General features: G+C 44.1%; 1 protein-coding gene across 1 annotated transcript in view; it reads left to right on the forward strand.

Annotated features, from left to right (window-relative positions):
• Positions 1-20,639, forward strand: part of GPR161 (G protein-coupled receptor 161) — a 38,515-nt gene that overhangs the window by 8,634 nt on the left and 9,242 nt on the right. Inside the window, exons 2-5 of the mRNA XM_073667220.1 lie at positions 259-661; positions 17,055-17,776; positions 17,891-17,995; positions 19,387-19,503. Coding sequence (XP_073523321.1) covers positions 300-661; positions 17,055-17,776; positions 17,891-17,995; positions 19,387-19,503 — 1,306 coding nt within the window. The 5' untranslated portion in view covers positions 259-299. The remainder of the gene's footprint in view (positions 1-258; positions 662-17,054; positions 17,777-17,890; positions 17,996-19,386; positions 19,504-20,639) is intronic.

The following is a 20,639-nucleotide window of genomic DNA, read 5'->3' on the forward strand; positions in this document are numbered from 1 at the left end:
AATCAGAGGAAAAGTATAATAGAAACAAGTCACCACTTCTGTATTTATCACCCACTCCTGTTTTTGCTTGCAAATACTGATGTAAAATACTGAACATGTGAATGTGACCTTAATGTTCTGTTCATTTAGGTTAAGTTTTTTTCAGTATAAATTCTTGCATTCATGTGGCCATGGATTTTTAGAATCTTAACATTTCAGGGAATAATTCTACAATTATTTAAGACACCGTAATAAAATTTCTATTTTTTTCCCCTGCAGGTTCCCAGCATGATTCAGATAAGATTTAATTGTGATTGACAATGAGCATCAACTCTTCTGAAGGAAATGGTGTGGAAACAGAGTCTACCACAGAAAATGGAGCGACCATTGTAGCTGAATCTATTGCCATAATCATTATTGACATCCTGATATGTCTCGGTAACCTGGTCATTGTGATCACACTGTACAAGAAGTCCTACTTACTGTCTCTCAGTAATAAGTTTGTGTTCAGCCTGACCCTTTCCAATCTCCTCCTGTCTATGCTGGTGCTTCCATTTGTCGTTGTGAGCTCAATCCTGAGAGAATGGATCTTTGGGGTGGTGTGGTGCAATTTTTCTGGCCTCCTTTACATGCTGATCAGTTCTGCCAGTATGCTCACCTTAGGAATTATAGCCATTGACAGGTCAGTAATGCTTGTGTGCAATTAACTGTAAATCTCTGCATCTGATGAGCAAAATCATTGTTACATATATGGTTCAGATTGTGCTGATAATAGAAAATAACTTAAAGGGATTGCCCGCTAATCGGACCGCTCCTTCTCAATAAGTATGTTCCCCTGGGTAAAATAAGTCTATATTCCCTTCTGGTGCCTGATCTCCGGGGCTCGCTTGATGGTATGCCATGAAAGCCCTGCAGCCAATCGGTGGTCACTTAACTCCCACTTTCCCACATTCGGAGGAAGAACAGCAGCAGCTCCCACTTCCAGTTGTCGGTTTTGTCTGAACCAAGGCAAACGGTGCATAACAACATCGCGGGAGACCCGGCGCACACGTTGTTGGACTGACACCAGAGGTGGGTACAGGCTATTATTATTTTACACAGGAAAATTTAGTAATTGAGAAGGGGTTGTCCAAGTAGCAGACTATCCCTTTAACCTCTTAATCCGATTAACATGTCATATGTGCTCCATGGTGGACGTATCCTTCATGCTGAATGCCCAGCAATGTCATCTGCAGGAGCCCATCTCATATACACAGCTGGGAAAGGCTAAGTTTTTAGGCAGGCACAGCAGCGTAGAAATATAAATATATGTGTAGAGGGGTGCTACAGAGGCCCCACATGAAGCCAAATTGTAACAAGTGAGAGAAAAGACGCGGAGCAAAAGCGGAGGCCGTGCACTCCCAACAAATTAGAAAAGTAACAATATTGGCAAGTCCAGTGTATGTTGATATACCATATATAATAAACTGTCGTTCCTGCAAAAACAAGAGGTTCTTTATACTTGAAGGTTATTATACCCGAACCCCTTGATTTAAGTCATATGTGTATATTGTTTGTTTTAAATGTTTTTAATATTTTTAAACTTGTTTGTTTGCTAATATGGTTAAAAAAGATTTATTGTTACTTTTTTAATAACATTTGTTTAACCTGAAAAAAAACACCTTCCCCAAAATACACACATTTTTTATTCTTGCATCTGCAGCAACACCTATAACTGTATATAATATTTATCCTGCATTGTGAACATGTGTGCTGACCCACTCAATACAATTTGTGCAGCATGTGAATACCATGAAACTTAAATCAGAATTGCTTGTTTTTTTTTCTTTTTTTATTACTCTTCTCCACACTAAGGGTTGCTAAAAATAGCGTCACCGGCGAATACTATTTATTTTGCAAAAAAAACAAGCCCTCGTTCCGCTGTTTTGACGCAAAAAAATAAAATTTGGATGATTAGAAAATGGAAAAAAAAATGCTTTGTCCTAAAAGCCCAAAATGAGCCAGTTCTTAAGGTGTTAATTTGCTGGTTTCCAGTGTCTGATATTTATTTCTCCAATCCCCTCCACGACAGCACACCTGGAGGTAGCCTCCCCATCCTAATTAGGGACAGGAAAACAAGAGGTTAAATAGCCCCTCCCTGATACCATCCCCAGTGTTTTCCTGTCCCTATGGGATGAAGAGGTTACCTAGTGTGGCTGCGGCCGGCGAGCAGGGCCCTACTAAATTTACCTGTGCCGGGCTGCAGGGAGCAATCGCCTCCGGCCTTCCTTCACTGGCAGCTCCCGTTCCCTCTGGAGCGGGACCTACTCACTCGCCTGCGCCTACGGGTAAAGCTGAGTGAGGTTGGGGCTGGGGGCCTCCTGTAGCTCCCCAGCCGGAGTCTCCTCTGTTCTCCATGGCAGCGTTCTGGCGCGCATGCAGGATGTGCCGGAAGTCGGGTATTCGGCCTGCGGGACGTCACTTCCGGTTGTGTTTCACCGTGGAAAGCATGGGGCCGCCGTGGGAAATTCAAGCTGGAAACCGCAGTTTTGGCCCAGGAATGGAGGATTTTTCACCTGCTAGGTGGAAATTTGGCACTGGATCTCAGTCTCATCTATAAAAGACCCAGATGAGAAGACACCATTAAGGTAGGACAGAATATTCTGCTACTATGGAGGGTGTTGTCTCAAAGCCCAGCGCTAACCCGGCCCAGTAAGTACTCAGGGGCAAGGTTGTTCCCCCACTCTCTTTTGAGCAGGATCCCAAATTGTATTTTAAAATCTCCCCTTTCTAATTTTAGGGAGACAAGGATCCTGCACTGAGAGTGGGAGAAAATGCTACAATTCGCAAATGTGCCATTTGTAGGAAAAAGCTTTCTTCAGGGCATAAGAAACCCCTATGCCAGAAATGTACTAACAGCATTGTGAAGGAGGAACAACCTTCCCTTTTGGAAGCAGTCAGAGGAATTGTTTAGCAGGAAATACAATCCTCCCTAGCCTCCTTCTCGCAGTCATTTTCGCAAGCCAGAGCTGAGGGTCCATCTCCCTCTAAAAGGAGAAAGTTTACGGTTAGGGATACCTCTAATTCAGAAGAATTTGGATCCATGGAGGAACCTGAGGAAGCAGGTCTTCATAATCTTCAAAACTCAGAAGTTATATCACCAGTGCCTCGCATGGAACGAGGAGAAGGTCATTATTCTCGAGTGTTTCTGTTGAAAAAGATTTCAGGTTCCTACAGGATAATCCTCAATCTAAAACATCTCAACCAATATGTGAAATACAGAAGGTTCAAGATAGAGTCGATAAGGTCCACGATCTCGCTGATTGGGGAAGGATTTGTCATGGCAACAATAGACTTGCAAGAGGCATACTACCATGTGCCAGTTCACCCTTCCTACAAGAAATTCCTCAGATTTGCCGTAAGTCAGAATCAAAGGGTACTCCATTTTCTGTTCAATGTACTCCCCTTCAGAATTTAGTCTGCACCCCATTTATTCACAAAGACCATGGCAGAGGTGGTAGCTTGTCTAAGAAGGCGGAATATCCGCATCTTCCCCTATTTAGACGATTTTTTAGTGATGGCTCCCTCAGTTCCAAGTTTGGAAAAAGACCTTCAGATGACCCTCCAGATTCTGGAACCATTGGGCTGGCTGATAAATTACAAGAAGTCAGATCTGATTCCCTCCACCAGGAAGACCTTCTTGGGAATCCTCCTGGACTCTCAGCAGCAAGCCTCTTTTTTGCCAAAACAGAAACAAATTTAGTTAAGATCGAAAGTTTATGCGCTGAAGAACTGGAGCAGAGTCTCAATAAAATTCTCCATGTCCGTCCTCGGGACCATGACCTCATCTATTCAAGCTGTACCTTGGGCTCAAGCGCATTCGAGGGTCCTACAAAACTACATCCTTTCCCGTTGGAACAGATCTCCAAGTTCCCTCACCAGCAGGATTCATCTGCCAGAGAAGGTAAAAGCATCTTTAAGGTGGCGGCTCTGTCCAGAAAATCTGGAGAAAGGTTCAACATGGATTCAACTTCCCTTGATATCGGTCAAAACAGACGCAAGCAAAAGGGGATGGGGAGCAGTAGTCTCCCACGTGGCCTTTCAAGGAGTCTGGTCTCATGAAATTGCAGAACAATCCTTGAACCTAAAGAGAGTTGAAAGCGGTGGAAGAAACCCTATGGGCGGCCAATTCTCTACTTCAGGGGTCACATGTCAGGGTATACTCGGACAATATAACAACCGTAGCCCACTTGAGACATCAGGGAAGTGCAAAAAACTGGAAATTGCAAATGATCTCAGGATCTTCCACTGGACGGAGCATCATCTACTGTCCTTGTCGGCTCTGCACCTGAGGGGCTCCGACAACTATCAGGCTGATCTATTGAGCTTGAGCAGGAAAGACATTCATCCAGGGGAGTGGAGTCTGAGCGCAAAGATATTTCATATGATTGTACAATGGGGATATCCAGAGGTGGATTTGTTTGCGAACCAGAAAAAGGCAAAAGTAGGAGCTTTTTTCTCCTTGAACCACGATGATTCAGCAGCAGGGATAGATGCATTCGCTCACCCTTGGGAAGTCGCACTCGCATATGCTTTCCCCCCCCATTACGTTGCTACCAAGGACCTTACAAAAGATCAGGTCCGAAAGATTCAAGACGATTCTTATAGCTCCAATGTAGCCAAAAAGAGCATGGTTCAGAACATTGAACAGTCTAAAAATGGAGGATCCGTTGATGCTTCCTCAAATCCGCGATCTGCTGCATCAGGGCCCGATCTACCATCCGGCCCCTCAAAATTTGTCTTGAGCAGCTTGGCTTCTGAGACCGCCCTCTTAAGAGCCAAAGGCTTCTCAGTGGAGGGGATCCATACACTGCAGAAAAGCAGAAAACCGGTCACGAACTCCGTCTATGAACAAATCTGGAAAGCTTTCAAACTATGGTATGAACCTCGTCCATTAGATCTTTTTCGGCCGGTCATGGCCAGAATCTTAGACTTCCTGCAGAACGGTCTGTCTAAAGGATTGAGACCAAGTACACTTAAGGTACAAGTCTCGGCTTTAAGCTCCTATTTTGATACTGATTTGGCCCAGAACAGATGGATTAGGAGATTCATGACAGCTGCTTCTCGGATAAATCCAACAAGAGCTAAAATAATTCCACCTTGGGATCTCAATATAGTTCTTAGAGGCCTAGCTATGCATCCTTTCGAGCCAATAGCTGAGGCACACATAGACAAATTGTCATGGAAAGCAGCATTGCTTATAGCTCTGACTACAGCCAGGAGAGTGGGTGAAATCCAAGCCCTGTTCATCAGAGAACCTTATTGTCCTATTTTGGAGGACAGGATCATCCTCCAGTTGGAACCTTCTTTTCTTCCCAAGGTGTCGTCTGATTTTCATATGTCTCAGCCCATAATTCTCCCGCTCTTCTGCCAAAATCAAATAGCAAGGAAGAATTCCACGCATTGGACGTAAGAAGGACTATAATCCACTACTTGAGTCAGACTGAAACTTGGAGGAAGGATCAGAACTTATTTGTTCAATATGGAGGCCCCAACAAAGGGAAGAAAATTGCAAAAAATACGCTAGCAAATTTGGATTAAAAAGCAATTTGTGAAACATAGTTCAAGATTTGCCTCCTACGGAATCCTTGAAAGCTCATTCCACTAGAGCTATGTCTGTCTCTTGGGCTGAAAAGGCTAGTGCATCCATCGAGCAGATCTGCAGGGCAGCTACTTGGTCGTCTGTCCATACCTTTGCTAAACATTATAAATTAGATGTAATGTCAAAGACCTAGCATTTGGAAGGAAAGTCCTTCAGGCTGTTGTCCCTCCCTAAGATTCATTCTTTGGTATTACTCCAGGTGTGCTGTCGTGGAGGGGATTGGAGAAAATAGAATTAGACTTACCGGTAATTCGGTTTCTAAGACCCTCCACGACTGCACAGGTAATTCCCGCCCTTTCCTTGTTTATGGAAAAATCCTTAGCGTTAATAAATATCTAGAGCATTCATACTGCATGGTCCTTTGAAAACACTGGGGATGGTATCAGGGAGGGGCTATTTAACCTCTTGTTTTCCTGTCCCTAATTATGATGGGGAGGCTACCGCCAGGTGTGCTGTCATGGAGGATCTTAGAATTAGACTTACCGGTAATTCGGTTTCTATTTTCTTACTTTGGAATATTTATTGTACTCCATACTTCTATGTTCATATAAGATAATGTGTTTGCCAAATCTCACATAAAAATGCCCACTTGGCAAAACAGGCATGTTATTTCTGTGGACAGAAGGAGAGAAACTGATGACATACTCCTATTGTGAAAAGGGGGACCCAGTGCATTTATTATAGGGGTATTTCCATTTTTTTTAATGATGGCTTATCACTGGGGGTTGAACCCCTGAGACTGTCACCTACAATGGTGTGAAAAAGTGTTTGCCCCCTCCCTGATTTCTTATTCTTTTGTATGTTTGTCACACTTAAATGTTTCAGATCACACAACATATTTAAATGTAAGGACAAAGATAACACAAGTAAACGCAAAATGTTTTTAAATGAAGGTCTTTATTATTAAGGGAAAAAGAAATCCAAACCTACAGGGCCCTGTGTGAAAAAGTGATTGCCCCCTAAACCTAATAACTAGTTGGGCCAACAAGTGCAGTCAAGTGTTTGCGATAACTGGCAATGAGTCTTTTACAACGCTCTGGAGGAATTTTGGCCCAAGCATCTTTGCAAAATTGTTGTATTTCAGCCACATTGGAGGGTTTCTGAGCATGAACCGCCTTTTTAACGTCATGACACAGCATCTCAATCTGATTAAGGTCCCTTTTTCACACCACTGTATACAGAGAATAAAGCGGCTGCTGTAACCCTGTGTCCCACTCACAGGTCTTCCTTGTAGACCTTACTCTGGACCTTCCAGCGGTGCGGAGAACTGCAGTTGGCCCCTTTTAACTGAATTTGAGCCAGCGGCTGCCAAAGCCCCCATGCAGAGGAAAAGGGGAAACCACAGCAGAGGATAAAGCAGTTATCTACTACCTGGACAACCCCTTTGTAACTGCTGTAATCCTCCGTTTAAAGTAAAACAAAAAAAAACTTATCTCCCGCACCAACTCCATTCTAACGATGCCGTCATAAGGTCTCCTGGCACTTATGTACCATTGGCTGCAGCACTCACCATGAATAACAATCTGCGGTTTCTGATGGGCTTCTTTACTCAGACATCCGTGTTTCATTGAGGGAAGTGTGAGCGCTGCAGCCTGTCAGTGGCATCACAATGTCACGTGAGTTCTGGGAGACCGGGTCTGGCATGGCTTGATGTGTGGGAGGTGATTTTATGGTATTTTTCTTTTACATGGAAGACTACTGCATTTAAAAAGGGGCTGTACAAGCAGTGGACAACCCTTTAACGACATGTGCCGTATATGTACGGCACATGGCTTGTGTCTCCCTTTGGCACAGGCTTCGGTGCACGCACCTTTCCAGGGACATGACAGCTGATCTGGTCAGGTGTCATGTGCCCCTAACAGCTGCTGGTGGAATCGCAATCCAACCGAAGCATTTAACATGGCCACAGCGGAGGGACGTCACTAGTCCCAGCCCATCGGCGCCTGTGTCACATGACCGCGGGTCGCTGATGGGTTGGTATGACAACCCCGGGGTCTGCAGGAGACCCTTGCGGTTGTCATTGCCAGGATGCTACTATATGAGCTCAGTACAGCTGTCGGCGCTCATATCCGGTGAGCAATTCTGCTACACACAGGCGATCAGATGATCACAGCTTCTAGTCTCCCATGGAGACTATTGAAGCAGGTAAAAAAAAATTGTTTTTTAAAAAATAAAGTTATGACTCTGGGAAGAAAGGGAGCAAAAAAATGAAAATGGCCCGGAGGTGAAGTGGTTAAGTGATGGTATATCCTAGTGTATGCAATCACTCATAGAGATGGGGATATACCTTTTTATATTAATTTGCTCATAAATGCGGAACTCAACAGATTTCCAATGTTTATATACTGTAGACCCTACCCACAGTCCCACCCGGTGAACGAAGTGGCGATTTATAAGAAAATGTAAACCTTGATTACATAAAATATAATTCCTTCTCCACAGGTATTTTAATCAGTATCACAGCCCTAATGTGGCCATGTGTGCTTTACCTGCTGACAGGCTCTTTAAGTCCTAGCAATGCTTGTTCTGCCGATAAAATAATCGGCCAACGTGGTAGCTTTCTCATAGGGAACACAGGCTAGAGCCAGAGCTCCTGTGTGAAAGTGTCAGCTGAGATGGCTGAGCCATTGGCGGAAACATAGTTCTTCCAACAGCCATCTAATGTGTGTGGTCGGCTTTATGGACTCCTTTATTCTCCTAGGGGAATGATGAGGATGTTGGCCTGAACCACTGCTAGTGAACAGGCTTCTACCTTTTGGTCTATAATTGAAATATGCAATTCCTCTTATGAATCCTGTCAGAGGAAACACGTTGGGAGAACTAATCAATTTATTTTTAGGGTCATGTACAGGGACATTTACAGTCTGCCCCCGTAAGAGTGTGAGCTTATGGGACTGCAGGGAGAGCGACTATTTGTTCCCAGGCACTTCTAGGGCCTGTGATCAGACTTTTACATGCCTCCTATGCAGCATTGATGCCCTTGTATCCCGCAAGCAGGACCTACTGATTGGATGAGACTACTCCCAATTATTTCGACCCACACATGATCTGTCACATTGTAGGGATTAATGTGTATCCTAATTCATACATGACCTTCCTTCCGCTGAGGGGCTCAGTGCGTGTTCTGTTAATTTCACTGCTTAACTCCTGAACCAATGCCGGGTGTGATCATCCTTCTTTTGTTATCGAACTAGTAATAGTGTCCTTATTTTAAGCATTAGTGACCTCTGTGTTACTGTTGGGTGCCCTTATTCATTCTTGTGCGGCAGATACATGAGATTAATTGATAATCTGTTGTCCTCATGATTAGATTGGGCTAGTCCCATTTAGAAGGCTGACATCAGCCTACAGATTAGTGGAACTATAACATGAGTATGTCAAGATTGGTTGGTCAGTGACTATTCACTTTCTGATGTATGGTGTTACCAATTTTATGAATATTTGTGGCTTTTTTTTTATTTATTTCTATTAAAAGTTATTCTTTAATACCGCTCACATTATTGCTGTGCTCTAAAAACTGTAAACCACCTTTGGGCTGGGGTCACATCTGGGTCTTTAATTTCATTATTATCTTTTTCATTAGGAAGAGACTAATGGAAATAATACTAGAGACCGGCCCCTTCCCTGACAATCTCTGTATAATGGGGGGCCCACAGGTTTCAATTATGGTGGTTGTCTTTTTCCCAGAAACAAATAGTTGCAGCTTGGGCAAAGACTTAAAAAAAACTCAAGGATTTTCTTTTTCTTCTTTTTTTTTTCTTTTTTTGAGGCTGGTGCTTGGCCCTTGAGTTCAGTAGTCTTTCTTCGCACAGGCTGACCATTTCTCCACTCTTGCTGTAGGACTTGGAGATGTATGTTGCCTCCAGCTGTTGTTTCTCAGCCTTTGACACGTTCTCTTGTTTTTGTATGTAAGTTTTAAAAAGGAAAGCTTATTTTGTAGGAGTTCAGCTGTCGTGTTTTGGCCAGAGCTGACGACCAGACGTGTTTATTGGCTTTAAGCACTTAAGACATGGCTCACAGCCCAGAAAATGTAAAGGACGCTCTTACAAGGAACAAATGTTTCTTTGTACCATACATTTCTTAAAAACCCTTCTTGTCTGGTGCTAAAACTGTAATTATCACATACATAAGATGGCAATATTCCTGTTATCCAGTGGAACTAGTGACAAGATTATGAAAAGTTTTGGAATATTGGCTCATCATAATCTCAAGAGATTCTAGTTTTCGCTACAGTCCTGAGCTAAAAGCTAGTCTGAGATTATACAAATTTTCCGGAGTATTGTAACAAAAGAGTAATGATGAAAATCTAGGTTTAGACATGCTGTTTAAGACTAATTAACCCCTCTGCAACCAAATTACATAAGTTGAACTTGTTTTATACATAATGGTGACACAGGGCTGCGGAGTCGGTGTCCATTTTGGTGGAGTCGGTATAAAATAGACCGACTCCAACTCCTAAAATATATAATGAATTAGGTACAGTAGTTCAATGCAGTTTGTGGGGAATATTTTTTTCATAAGAATTTGGAAATGTTATGAAATGTCCTATTCCTTATCTAAGGGTCTAGACCAGTGTTTCCCAAACCCCATCCTCACGGACCCCCACAGGTCATGTTTTCAGGATTTCCATAGTATTGCACAGGTGAGAGAATTCCTGATGCCTTGATGATACTTCCATCACCTGTGCAATACTATCATCAAGGCATCAGGAATTCTCTCACCTGTGCAATACTATGGAAATCCTGAAAACATGACCTGTGGGGGTCCGTGAGGACTGGAGTTTGGGAAACACTGGTCTAGACTTTTAGCCGAGATGAATCTGTGCTACAGGAAATTTATCATGAACACATGAGCCATGTATGAGGGAGTCGGTGTCATGGAAATTGAGGAGTTGCAGTCGGAAGTTTGGCTTACCGACTCCACAGCCCTGGTTGTACAGCCAACACCTGCCTAAAACCAGGGCTGTGGATTCCAAACCACCGACTCAGACTCCTCAATTTCCCTGACTACTGACTTCTCACTACTGAGCATGTACATAAAGTGCAGCACAGATTCATCTCCGCTAAAAGTCTAGACCAGTGTTTCCCAAACCCCATCCTCACGGACCCCCACAGGTCATGTTTTCAGGATCTCCTTAGTATTACACAGGTGAGAGAATTTCTGATGCCTTGATGATACTTCAATCACCTGTGTAATACTAAGGAGATCCTGAAAACATGACCTGTGGGCGGCCGTGAGGATGGGGTTTGGGAAACACTGGTTTAGACCCTTAGATCAGGAACAGAACAGACATTTATAGGACATTGCATAACTTTCCCAAATTCTTATGAAAAAATTTATAGCACATCCTGCCAGGACTGTGGAGTCGGAGTTTATGTCCATTTTGGTGGAGTTGGAGTCGGTATAAAATGGACCGACTCCTAAAATTTATAATAAACTGGTACAGTAGTACAACAGGATGTGCTGTAAATATTTTCATAAGAATTTGGGAAAGTTATGAAATGTCCTATAAGGCTATGTGCCCACGATGCAGAAATGCTGTATATTTTTTACGCTTCTGCCTCGCAGGAAAAACGCATGCGGATTTTACATGCGTTTTTCCCGCCAGGTAGAAGCGTTTGTAAAGCGTTTTTGCATGCATTTCTGAATGCGGGTTATCAAGGCCTTTTCCAAGCGATTTTAGCATCACTTGGAAAAGTGCTTGACAACTTGTTCACTCTATATAAATCCATGCAACCGGCATGGATTTATAGTAGTGTGACCAAGTTAGTTAAAAAAAAAAAAATAAAATGGTAAAAAATAAAGTTTATACTTACCTTCCGTTGTCCTCCCGTTGTTCTCTCTGCCGCTTCCGGTGTGTTGGGCGGCTCGTGGTGGTGTGAAGGACCTGTGGTGACGTCATTGAGCCATGTGATGGGTCACATGACTCAGTGACGTCATGGCAGGTCCTTCACAACAGCGGGAGCATTGCAAGAGAGCGGACGTGGCAGACAAAACATCGGGAGGACATCAGAAGGTAAGTATAAACTTTATTTTTTATTTTAAATTCTTTTTTTTACAGTTTCTATGGTACCCAGGTCTGGATGAGAGTCTCCTCTCCTCTAGACCTGGGCACCATCCGCACATTGAAACGCATATAATCCGTGTGTACAAATGTACAGACACGGATATTATGCGTTTCAATGCAAGTCAATGGCGGCGATTACGCTGCGTGTCCGCAAAATTAATGGACATGCTGCGGATTTTTGAGCGCAGCATAAACGCTGCGGAAAAATCCACAGCATGTGCATTGACATTGCGGCTTGTCATTGAGGACCATGGGGGGCGGATTACCAAGCGTTTTTGAAGCGTTTACGCTGCGGAAATTCCGCAGCATATACGCTTGTAAAACGCTACGTGGGCAGACAGCCTAATTGTCTGTTCTACTCCTGATCTGAGGATTTATTATTATTATTATTATTATTTATTGTTATAGCGCCATTTATTCCATGGCTCTTTACATGTGATAGGGATATACATAACAAAAGCATTTACATAATCTTAACAAAACGAGTCAGCGACTGGTACAGGAGGAGCGAGGACCCTGCCCGCGAGGGCTCACAGTCTACAAGGGATGGGTGAGGATACATTAGGTGAGGGTAGAGCTGGTCGTGCAGTGGTGTTTACTGCAGGTTGTAGACTTGTCGGAAGAGGTGGGTCTTCAGGTTCCTTTTGAAGGTTTCCACGGTCGGCGAGAGTCTGATATGTTGGGGTAGAGAGTTCCAGAGTAGGGGGGAAGCACGGGAGAAATCTTGTATACGATTGTGGGAGGAGGAGATAAGAGGGGAGTAGAGAAGGAGATCTTGTGAGGATCGAGGTTGCGTGCAGGTAAGTACCGGGAGACTAGATCACAGATGTATGGGGGAGACAGGTTGTGGATGGCTTTGTATGCCATGGTTAGGGTTTTGAACTGAATTCTCTGGGCAATGGGGAGCCAGTGAAGGGATTGACAGAGAGGAGAGGCCGGGGAATAGCGGGGGGACAGGTGGATTAGTCGAGCAGCAGAGTTTAGGATAGATTGGAGAGGCGCAAGAGTGTTGGAAGGGAGGCCACGGAGCAGGAGGTTGCAGTAGTCGAGGCGGGATATGATGAGGGCATGCACTAGTGTTTTTGCAGAGTCTTTGCTGAGGAATGCACGGATCCGGGAGATGTTTTTGAGTTGGAGTCGGCAGGAGGTGGAAGGGGCTTGGATATGTGGCTTGAAGGAGAGATCAGAGTCCAGGATTACCCCAAGGCAGCGAGCTTGTGGGACTGGGGAGAGTGAACAGCCATTGACGTTGATGGATAGGTCGGATGGGGGATGTGAATGAGAGGGTGGAAAGATGATTAACTCTGTTTTATCCATGTTGAGTTTTAGAAATCTGTCGGAGAAGGAGGATGAGATGGCGGACAGACATTGTGGGATTCTGGTTAGTAGGGAGGAGATATCGGGTCCAGAGAGGTAGATCTGTGTGTCGTCAGCATAGAGGTGATACTGAAAACCGTGAGACTCTATGAGCTGTCCCAGGCCGAAGGTGTAGATGGAGAAGAGCAGAGGTCCTAGAACTGAACCTTGGGGGACACCGACAGATAGGGGGCGAGATGAGGAGGTGGTGCGTGAGTGGGAGACGCTGAATGTCCTGTCTGTTAAGTATGAGGAGATCCAAGATAGAGCCAAGTCTGTGATGCCAAGAGATGAGAGAATCTGGAGTAAGAGGGAATGGTCCACTGAATCAAAGGCAGATGACAGGTCCAGAAGGAGGAGGATGGAGTAGTGTTGCTTGGATTTGGCATTTAGTAGGTCGTTGGTGACTTTGGTCAGGGCAGTTTCAGTCGAGTGATGCGGTTGGAAGCCAGATTGTAGACGGTCGAAGAGGGAGCAGGAGGAGAGGTGGGAGGACAGTTCAAGGTGGACATGTTGTTCTAGAAGTTTTGAGGCAAAGGGGAGGAGTGATATGGGGCGGTAGCTAGTCAGAGAGGAAGGGTCAAGGGAGGGCTTTTTGAGGATGGGTGTGATTGCGGCATGTTTGAAACATGAGGGGAAGACTCCGGTTGTTAGTGACAGATTGAAGAGGTGGGTTAGGGTTGGGATGAAGACTGTGGTGAGGTTAGTGATGAGGTGGGATGGGATTGGGTCAAGTTCGCAGGTGGTGAGGTGTGATTTGGAGAGTAAAGAGGAGACTTGACCTTCTGTAATGGTGGAGAAGTGGAGTTTGGAGGAGGAGGGTTGAGTAGATATGAGGAGGAGGCCAAAGTTTTGTCTGATGGTGTCAATCTTCTGTTTGAAGAATGAGGCAAAGTCGTCGGCTGAGATGAGAGAAGAGGGAGGAGGTGCTGGGGGAAGAAGGAGAGAGTTGAAAGTGTTAAATAGCTGTTTAGGGTTGTGAGATAGGGAGGAGATGAGAAGTAGGTTTGTTTTGCTGTAGTGAGTGCGGACTTGAAATTAGTGAGGGATTGCTTGAATGCGATGAAGTGCTCGATGGAGTGAGACCTTTTCCATCTCCGCTCCGCAACCCTGGAGGCCCGGCGCAGTTCTTTGGTAAGTTTAGTGTGCCAGGGCTGCCTGTTGAATGTGCGAGGTGTGGTGTGTGTGAGAGGGGCGATCGAGTCTAGAGCTGAAGCTATTGTGGTGTTATATGAAGCAGCAGCAACGTCTGCATCGTGTAAGGAATTTGTCTGTGAGAGGAAGGAGGGATTCAGAGAGAGAGTGTAGGTCAAGGTGTTTGAGATTTCTGCGAGGGTGTGTGAGTTTGTGGAGTGGGGATTGTGCACCCGGAGAGGAGAGGGTCGAGACTGTGAGGAGGTTATGGTCAGAGAGAGGGAGTGGTGAGTTATAGAGGTTAGATAGGGAACAGAGGCGGGTGAAGATGAGGTCCAGTGTGTGGCCATCTTTGTGGGTGGGTGTGGAAGACCATTGAGTGAGTCCAAAGGAGGAAGTGAGGGATAGGAGCTTAGAGACAGACGAGTGGGGAGTGTCAATGGGGATGTTGAAGTCACCCATTATGATGGTGGGGATGTCAGTGGAAAGGAAGTGGTGAAATGGTCTAAGAAGGTGGTGGCTTGCCCTGGGGGTCGGTAAACGACGGCCGGTTGGAGGGGGAATAGATGCGCACACAGTGCACCTCAAAAGAGGGGAGTGTAACGGAGGGTGGCAGTGGGATTTTGGTGAAAGCGCAGAGTTCTGATAGGAGGAAACCTACGCCTCCACCATGTTTGCCATTGGGGCGGGGGGTGTGGGAAAGGTGGAATCCGCCATATGAAAGGGCAGCTGGGGAGGCTGTGTCAGAGGGGGTGAGCCATGTTTCGGTGATGGCGAGGAAGGAGAGTTTGTTTGTAATGAAAAGATCGTGGATGAAGGAAAGTTTGTTGCAGACAGAGCGAGCGTTCCATAGAGCTCCTGTTAGTATAGCTGAGGAGGTGGGTATTAGTTGGATGGGTATGAGGTTAGAAGGGTTGCGACAGTTTGAGGAAGGTCGTGGATAGGAGGTAGAAGTGACTGTGGGGATATGGCGAGGAGGACCAGGATTTGGAGAGATATCTCCAGCAGTGAGGAGGAGCAGAGAAAGTGTTAGCAGGTGGGAACAGGAGAGAGCATGAGGTGGCTGTCTGTGTTTGGAGATCCAGGATTGAATGTTGAGGAATAATTTGGAGGAGGAGGTGAGGTGAATTGGGAGGATAGAGGGAGAGATGAAGAGTTTACTAGGTGTAGGGATTTGAGGGGTTATTAGAAAGTGGAGGACTATAGAGGAAAAAGTGAGAGCTAACAGAAACATAGTTAAAAGAGACTAAGTGGTCAAAGTGTGGGTTACCTGACTCCTGCCCTGACTAACTGCCACTTCTCTCCGAAGCCACTTTGCACAAGAAGACGCGTGCACCCCTTACAGAGAGTCTAAATATATAGGCCACATTAAACTATATCAGGTGAAGGGCATTGTGGGAACGGCTTGTGCATAAATTAACAGCTGGTCATTTCAACAGGAGATGGCTGGGTGATCAAAGACAGAGCTAGGACACTAGTCTCTGCAGTTTAGCACCTCTAAAAATCAGATAAGGTATATAGTGGGGAAGGGACAAACATATGTGAATATTGATTGGAGTGGGACAGATGAAGCAGGGAAATTATGCAGAGCATGTACCTGTGTAGAGAGAAGAAGGCTTTTAGTTGAGATGAATCTGTGCTGCACTTTATGTACATGCTCAGTTGTGAGGCCATGCTGTGGAGTCTGAGTCTGTGGTTTGTCTTACCAACTCCACAGCCCTGCATACTGCTTTGAATCACTGTACCCAATTTTTATATATTTTAGGAGTTGGTCCATTTTATACCAACTCCGGCTCCACAGCCCTGCCTATAACAGCAGCAACTGGACTTGGCTCCAATTGCTGATATTTAACCACTTAAAGTGAATCAGCATTTTTTTGCTGTGTAATCTAAAAGCAGCATGATCTAGGAGCAGAGACCCTGATTCCAGCAATTTGTCACTTGCTTGTCTTCATACAGTCATTGTGATACAATATGTATAACCACACCACTGATTGTAGCTTTCTGTGTACATTGAAAAGAAAGCTGCTAATCATTGGTGGGGTTACACAGAGCAGTTGACTAGGAGGCACAAGGCACCTAGTCCTGTAGTGATAATCTGATGTTTAAGCACTGATTTTATTGAATCACTTACACACACCCTAGTAAGTGACAGATCACTGGAATCAGTCTCTCAGCCCCTACATCAGGCTGCTCTCAGAATACATAGCAAAAACTTGCTGACATAGTCCCTTTAAATGCTGCAGTCAATAGCTGTCAGCGGCACTTGACTGTTAACTACTAATGAAGTATTGCATCATATAGTGCAAGTGATGAAGGGGGGAATAGGGAAAAAATATCATAGTTTTTATTATTGTCTTATTTCTCAATTCAAAATGAGAAAAATGAAAAAATAATTTACATACTTGGTATCATCACAGCCTTTAAAAGTCCAGTGAATAAATATGTAAATTTAATACATACCGTAAATAAAAAAAATACACTCTGGAATTGTTTTCCAGCCATCACATCTCCTAAAAATATGCAATAAAAAGCGATCAAAATGCTGTATGTATTACAAAATTGCATCTATAAAATCAACTCGCCACGCCAAAAATAACATCTCAATGAGATCCATCAATGGAAAAATAAGCTTTACAGGTTGCAGAAAATGGCGACACAAACCAAATTTTAACGTTTTTCTTTTACTGCTTTAAAGTTCAATATTTTTTTTTTATTTAAAATATATTGGGGAAAAAGAAAAAAAAAACTAAGTTTGGCATTGCCATAATTGTGCTGACCTGACTCAATGCATCCTTGGCATTGTGACATTAAGTGATTTTTCGATGTATGATTCCAAGAAAGTGAGCAATAATTTTCCTTCTGTGTTTCATGTAGGTATTATGCGGTTCTTTATCCAATGGTATATCCTATGAAGATAACAGGAAACCGGGCAGTATTGGCTATAGCGTATGTGTGGCTTCATTCCCTCATCGGATGCCTTCCACCTCTTTTTGGCTGGTCTTCGCTGGAGTTTGATCACTTTAAATGGATGTGTGTAGCTGCATGGCACAAGGAAGCTGGGTACACCGCCTTTTGGCAGATATGGTGTGCTTTGCTACCCTTTATCACTATGATGATTTGCTATGGGTTCATCTTTCGAGTGGCTCGCATAAAAGCTCGGAAGATCCACTGTGGAACTGTTATAATTGTACAGGAAGCGGCCCAAAAGAACGGGAGGAAGAATTCCAGCACTTCTACGTCGTCTTCAGGAAGCAGAAGGAATGGATTTTCCAGTGTTGTCTATTCAGCTAACCAGTGCAAAGCCTTCATAACTATACTGGTTGTAATGGGGGCCTTTGTGCTTACCTGGGGGCCTTACATGATTGTTATAAGCACTGAGGCCTTATGGGGGAAAAACAGTGTTTCTCCAGTCGTAGAGACTATGGCTACATGGCTATCCTTCACAAGTGCAATTTGCCATCCTCTTATTTATGGACTTTGGAACAAAACTGTGCGAAAGGAGCTTCTCGGCATGTGCTTTGGCAATCGGTACAGAGATCCATTCCATCCGCACCACCGAACGTCACGAATGTTCAGTATTTCTAATAGGATCACAGGTAATAGCAACTGAAAAAAACTATTTACGACATACAGCTCCTACAAGACTACTGCAGCAGTCAGGTTGGCTTTTTTATGTGCATTTTTACTAATGTTCCCACTTTACTTGATAGATCTTGGATTATCCCCACATCTGACTGCTCTGATAGCCAGTGGAAAGGATTCAGATCACCCAAGCACTACGACAAACACTGGTTTCAGCTATTCCAATGATTCAGGTAATTTGTTTGTGCATATTCTTAGGCTATTAACACATCTTTTTCTAAATGTCATTGGTAAAAGTCCAATGTACATTCCTTGATGGGGGTGCCAAAAAGTAACAGGAATTCTCTGGAAGGCGGGGTGCTTGTAGTACAGGCTTCCATCGTTGGTGTGCCAGCCAACATTGCTGATTCACACTATGCAGCTATAAAGTTTTGTTCCATTTTGGTGGAAAAAAAAACATTGTAAACGGTTGTTGTGAGACTCGAATTTTGCTGCAACTTACTTGATGCGCAAGTCAACTCCACGAGTTCCTCAATGGTCCAACGATGATCTTCCAGAATGGCTTGACAAATTTCCATCAGTTCAGGCTGTTCCATGAATATCTGGATTTGAACGAGGTTGATCATAAATTCTCATTTCACCTTGTTTAAAATGGGTGAGGCAGTCATAATTACTCATGGCAGCTTCCTTATAGGCTGTTTGAAGCATAACAAATGTTTCCGATGCTTTTCCTTCGCCAGCAATGTTGGCTGGTATAGTGACTAGGAATAATTTCGCAAGCATTCACCAGGCAGAAGCCTGAACTACAAGGGCCCACCAGTAGATTTCCGTTTTTTGTTGTTGCACCCCCTCCTATACCACTGAAATGCTTAGTAGGACTGGCTAACTCTATGATTAAAGTATTAGAATTCGGCGATCCTGGTGTCTTCCACATGTTGATCCATAGTAAGAAATATAGTTGGCTTTCTTTTGTATCTGGAAGTCATTTGTCAAACAGGTGCCTCCAGGTTTCAAAACCAGATTTCCTGAAGCAACTCATTTCCTCTAGAAATCCTGTGTTCTGTTTAACCTCAAGCTTGGAGCTTTGTTCAGCTGTAATTTGCATTGATCTGTATTCCAGTAATAACATTTGAGTGTCCGCTTGTTTAGAACGTTGGCTTATGCTCTAAAAGGGAATTTCCATGATGTTTAAAAAGTTGCCGACAGCTAGCAATGTAGATGAAATCTGTGTACTGGCTGTCTTAGTCCTACTCTTCTGTACGCCATGTGATTGCTCCATGACATCGAGTATATGAGACGTTACCACAACAGTCAGGGTAAACTACACCAGCGGGAGGAGTAATGTGGAGTAAAATGATGAATATCCTATATTTTAGATACATTTGTGGATGTGGGCACATTTTATTGATCTTGGAAAACCCTTTTTAAGGAGGGTTTTCGCACTCCCAATTATTAGTTCTCCACAGGAGAGATGATGAATGTTAGATCACTGGGACCCCCGCCAGTAGCTAGTATAGAGAGCTTTGGTTGCTATGGAAAGGTGGTCAGTGAACTTGCAGCAGGAGGGATCGTGGTAAATATCCTTTCACTAGTAATAAGTTTTCTTCCCTCCTCCTTTGGATAGGCACGGACGTCATGCTACTAGATGACTGCAGCACTGACAGTGCCCAGCACACTCGTATCCTCTATTCTAGAAGGAAAAGTTCAGTAACCTTTGAAGATGAAGTGGAGCAGAAAAATGGTAAGACTATTACATAAGGGGTTTTCATTGTCTACAAAGTAGAGACTTCTATGCTGGAGCGATTAACTTGTGTAATGAGTTGTGCTTAATTTGACAAAATATACCATTTTCCATTACTTAAACCAATGTTCAAAAGGGCTTACTACTGCACAAGTTGGAACACCACAGAGGCCACGTTCGGTTACTGCAGCTCAGAACACATTTGCTTTAACAGTAGCTCAGCTGCAGTATCTGGGAACAGTACAACAAACATAGTTGTACTGTTCACATCTGTTGCTAACAGCTGATCCGTTGGGTTGTTGGGTGTTAGACCACCATATCCTTTATTTAATAAAATTGCACTAAGCTTTAGTCTGCAATCTTCATTCCTTCATACAACTTCAGACCCCCTGTTACATTATCCCATGATGCAAGTTTCAGATTTTTATCTCTTGAGTTTCCCATTATTGTAATTTAGGCTGGATGTGAGCTTTGTGTTTCCAGGGTGCTGCTGTCCTCACAGCTTATACATGCTCTCATTTGCTCTCTATGTGCTTTACTTCCATATCATTTGTCTTGTTTTCTCTACCCTCCCCTTAACTGTAGATACTTTCCCACTCTGGGGAGCGTTGTGTTTAATCTTCTCCTTGCTGTTATTTTCCACACTGAAGAAATGGAGGGGTGTGCAGAGAGATCAGTCAAGAGCAGGTGCTCTGATGGATTTCTATCTTTTTTTTTTTTTTTTGGGTGATCACTCATATTCCACTACTAGGGCAATCCCTTGTTAAACTAAATGTTTGGCCCCAATAAAATAAAATAATCTATACTCCCATCTGGTGCCGGCTCCGTTCTAGTGGCGTCAGCACTCGAGGTCCCGGGGTGGTGATGCGTTGAAATGACACGTGATGCCCGGCGCCCAATTAGCGCTGGCGTCACTGTCCCCGCCTTCGAACAAACTGAACATGAAGAGGAAGGCGGACACAGTGATGCCAGCGCTGATTGGGCGCCGGGCATCACGTGTCATTTCAACGCATCACCACCCCGGGACCGCAAGTGCTGACACTGCTGGAACGAAGCCGGCATGGGAGGTGAGTATAGGTTTTTTATTTTATCGGGACCAAATATTTAGTTTAAGAAGGGGTTGTCGTAGTAGTGGA

This window comes from Phyllobates terribilis, unplaced genomic scaffold (genome assembly GCF_046119375.1).
Source record: "Phyllobates terribilis strain yellow unplaced genomic scaffold, ASM4611937v1 Scaffold_2__4_contigs__length_985480577, whole genome shotgun sequence".
Lineage (NCBI taxonomy): Eukaryota > Metazoa > Chordata > Amphibia > Anura > Dendrobatidae > Phyllobates > Phyllobates terribilis.